The sequence below is a fragment of the Erigeron canadensis genome, chromosome 7 (genome assembly GCF_010389155.1).
Source record: "Erigeron canadensis isolate Cc75 chromosome 7, C_canadensis_v1, whole genome shotgun sequence".
Lineage (NCBI taxonomy): Eukaryota > Viridiplantae > Streptophyta > Magnoliopsida > Asterales > Asteraceae > Erigeron > Erigeron canadensis.
In genome coordinates this window covers 24048930-24052960 of record NC_057767.1, presented here as the reverse complement: position 1 = coordinate 24052960, position 4031 = coordinate 24048930, and the positions used below count along the sequence as shown (strand labels likewise).

General features: G+C 27.5%; 1 protein-coding gene across 1 annotated transcript; it reads left to right on the top strand.

Moving 5' to 3' along the window:
* Positions 1 to 1284: 1284 nt before the first annotated feature.
* LOC122608585 (cyclin-D4-2-like) lies at positions 1285 to 3744 on the top strand. The gene is made up of 6 exons (XM_043781681.1): positions 1285 to 1614; positions 1991 to 2077; positions 2157 to 2255; positions 2431 to 2647; positions 2757 to 2872; positions 3270 to 3744. The coding sequence occupies exons 1-6, from the start codon at positions 1285 to 1287 to the stop codon at positions 3450 to 3452; spliced, it is 1032 nt and encodes a 343-aa protein (XP_043637616.1). The 3' UTR covers positions 3453 to 3744.
* Positions 3745 to 4031: the final 287 nt, after the last annotated feature.

The following is a 4031-nucleotide window of genomic DNA, read 5'->3' as shown; positions in this document are numbered from 1 at the left end:
AATCATAAAACAACAATATCATACCGAATCTAAGTACATTGAAAAAGTTTACGAATTAAGTAAATACGAGAGCGGTTTTAAACCTTTTAAAAAATGAAAAAAATATTAAATTAGAAATTTTAAAGTATTTATAAGTCAATCACATTGTGTCATGAATGCTTAAATAATATTCGAATTATCTTAAATCTTTATCGATGAAAAGCAACAATATGAATGCTTGAACAAAATTGTATGGGTATATAAAAAGGTGATGACAATATAAAAGAGAGACGGTAGTGGAGATCGAGGGAGGCGGCGGATAAGGAGGGCGGCGACGGAGGATGATCATAGAAGGTCGATGAGAGTGTATAATGATTAAAGAGAATGTGGAAAAATGAGGGTATATAAGAGTTTTATACATTTATGTTTAAGTAGGGGTATTTTGGGAAGAAAATTTTTTTCTTGAATTTTAAAAAATCCAATACTCTTTATAAGGAAGTACAGATATACATTTATGGACGTCCTTAAAAATAGTGAAACGCCCGGAGTTTTTAATTCAACATTTTTTTTTACCCAAAATACCCTTATATATAAAAAAAATCTACATGCTTCTCATTTCCCTCTTTTTTCTCTTCTGCTCACACTTAACACACACACAAACACATTATCTCACCATAATCACCCAACGTCATCAACTACCACAATTTATTACCCCAGCAACTATAAATCTTCAAAATTATCACCGTTTAGCACTTTTAGCCATAAAATGCAGTAGTTGTAAATTTAACACCTATTTGTGTAATCCAATCCAATCTCTTAATGAACATATCAAAGTTCCCAAAATAACCATTTGATTGAAAATATAATTAAGTCATCTAATACTATTAAACAATAAAAAATAATTAAAAATTATGTTTATTACAGTACATTTCATTTCAATTTTCACTATCACTAAATAATAAATACTGTATGTATATGTATTTAACTATTTATCCTCTCAACTTGGTCTCTATGACCTAAAACTAAATCTCTTTCTCCTCTACATAAGCCGCACTCTATGCTATATTTATTTCATCACAGACTCTCTCTACACTGAACAAAAAAAACAAAGATTTTGTGTTTCATCTATTTACTCATCATCAATCTTGATAAAAATTCAATCTTTTTAACAAAATGAACAAAACCCATTTGTGATTTGCTCACATTCTTTCATTTCCTGAAACACCCACAATTTTTAAATTTTTTTTTTTTTTTTTGCATATTTTCAGATATTTTTTTAATCATTTCAAGTGGAGTTTCTTGAAAATGTCACCTAGTTTTGATTTTGCAATATCAAGTTTACTTTGTGCAGAAGAGAATGATAGCATTTCTTATGATGATGGTGAAAATGATTTTGGGGATGTTGATGATAATATGGGGTTTGATTGGCAAAGACAAAATGATAATCTAAATCAAGACTTTGTTATTAAAACAGAGTATTACTCTGTTTTTGACTTGCAAAATGATGAAAGTTTGACTTTATTGACTGAAAAAGAATCTGAAATGTTTGTGGGTTTTGTTGATTATTTGAGTAAATTGAAGAATCATAACTTGTTTTTGGTTGCTAGACAAGAAGCTGTTGATTGGATTTCCAAGGTTTGCTTTAACCTTTTTTTCCAAGATTTTTTAATAAATTTAATTATATTATTTTGATTTTTTGAAACATTTTTCAAAAGTTTTTTACGAATGTAGATTACTCATATGATATAAGATTTGGGGTTTTTTAGTTTAATTTGTTTTTACACTTTTTTTTTTCATTACAACATTTTTTTATAATGTATTTATATATTATTGACCCTTGTTTTGAGAAAAAAGATTTTTAACAAATATTTATTTATTTATTTGTAATATATGTAATGATGTGTTTTTTTAGTTTATTTGTTTTTACCTTCTTTTCTATATTTACATTTTACAATGTAATTACAACATTTTGTTTTATCTAATTTATTTTGACCCTTTTCTTTAATTTCAGGCATACAGTCGTTTCAATTTTGGACCATTATGTGCATATCTTTCTGTAAACTACTTAGACAGATTTCTTGCTGTCTATGAATTACCTGTAAGTTACTAAACATTACTAATTTAATTTACCTAATTTAAGTTAATTTAATTCTAATCATTCTGTTTAAATTAAACAGAATGACAAACCTTGGATGATCCAGTTGCTAGCAGTAACATGTTTATCACTTGGTGCGAAAATGGAAGAAAATGAAATGCCAACAATTATGGATTTGCAGGTCATTTTTCTTGGATTTTTGTGACACTTCTTGATTATTTATTTATTTATTTTTGCATTTGTTTATATAATGTTGATATATAATATACTATTATAATTGGAAGTGTAATAATGTAATATTTTTTAATTTCTTTACATGGGTTTTTAACTAAAAAATGTGGATATAATTTTTGCAGGATAGTGAATCAAGATATGTATTTGAGGCAAAAACTATCCAAAGAATGGAATTGATGGTTTTAGGGACATTAAAATGGAGAATGCAATCAGTGACTCCTTTTTCTTTCATTGATTCATTTATTGGGAAACTTAATGATTATGATGATGGTCAAAGTCAAACCATTTCAAGATCTTTGATCTTTAAAGCTACCCAACTCATTTTAAGTCTAATCAAAGGTAAAAACAAAATGGTGTCATTTTGTGTAAAAACAAGTAAAAAATAAAACTAAGAGTAAAAAACCATTTATTGACTCGTGTGTAAAATGTTAAAATTTGGACAATGTAGGAATTGACTTCTTGGAATATCAACCATCTGAAATAGCAGCAGCAGTGGCATTGTTTGTAGTTGGAATTGAGGATGACAAGACTAAAATTTCATCAATTTGTGAACATGCAAAAAAGGTAGTGCATTGTGCATATTATTTGTATTTTTTGAGTACAATTTTTGCATTAAATTTTTTTAATGACTTTATTTGGTTGATTGGATTAATTTTAATCAAATATTCTAAACATGCAAAGAAGGTAGTAAAATGTGCATTTTGATTTGCACATTTTGATGGTACACTTTTTATTACATTAAAAACTCAATGAATGATAAGAAAATACTCCGTATTAATTTTGAAACATAATAAATGATAATTAGATTAAAGGATCTTTAACATGCATAGTAAGTACTAAGTAGCACATTGTGCTAATTTTTTTACATTTTAATTACACTTTTTGCGATAATAAGATTAAATGGATTTGATTATGAATTGATTTATCTATTTATAGATTACGATTCTGTGGGTTATTGCAGGAAAAGGTTGTTAAATGTATGGAAGTTGTTAAAAAAGGTTGTGACATGAGCTTTGAGAGTGGTACAATGACCTCATTGCCTGATAGTCCAATAGGTGTGTTGGAGGCTGCAATGCTAAGCTATAAAACTGATGATTCACCTACTTGTCTCAAAAAGAGAAGGCTAAACAACCATGGCCTTTGAAAAATACCCCAAAAAATATGGATGCAAATAAATTTGCTTGGATTTTATTTTTCTAATTTTTGCTAGGATGGTATGCTTTTGGTATGGTTGGAAAAATGTCAAAATTCCCATCAAAAAAGTACAAAAAACAAATGTTATAATAAAATAGTATATGGGTAGTAGTAATTAGTGGTATTATGGAAGAAAAAGAGTTGTGAGCTCTTTATTTATGACAACTATTTAAAGCAAGGAGAGTAGATGTGGAAAAATATATGGATAAGGAAATATATACATTAAATTTTGTTCTTTTAGTGGAGACAAGCTTCTTTTTTGGTAAACTTTATGTATATATATTTCTATCTCTTTATTTTTATAGGAAATGCTAAATACATCCTTAAGGGTTATATTCTGTATTTAACGTGTATAAAAAAACTTGTACCTTCCCTATTAAAAGTTCATCCCCTAATTTTCATGGTAAATATACAAACAATTTATGCACCTTAAACACAACCCTAAAAATTGTATTTAACAAACCCTTGTTTATATACTCAATTTGTGGTTTTTCTTTCATCCAAGGTACTTAGATCATAATATGCTTCC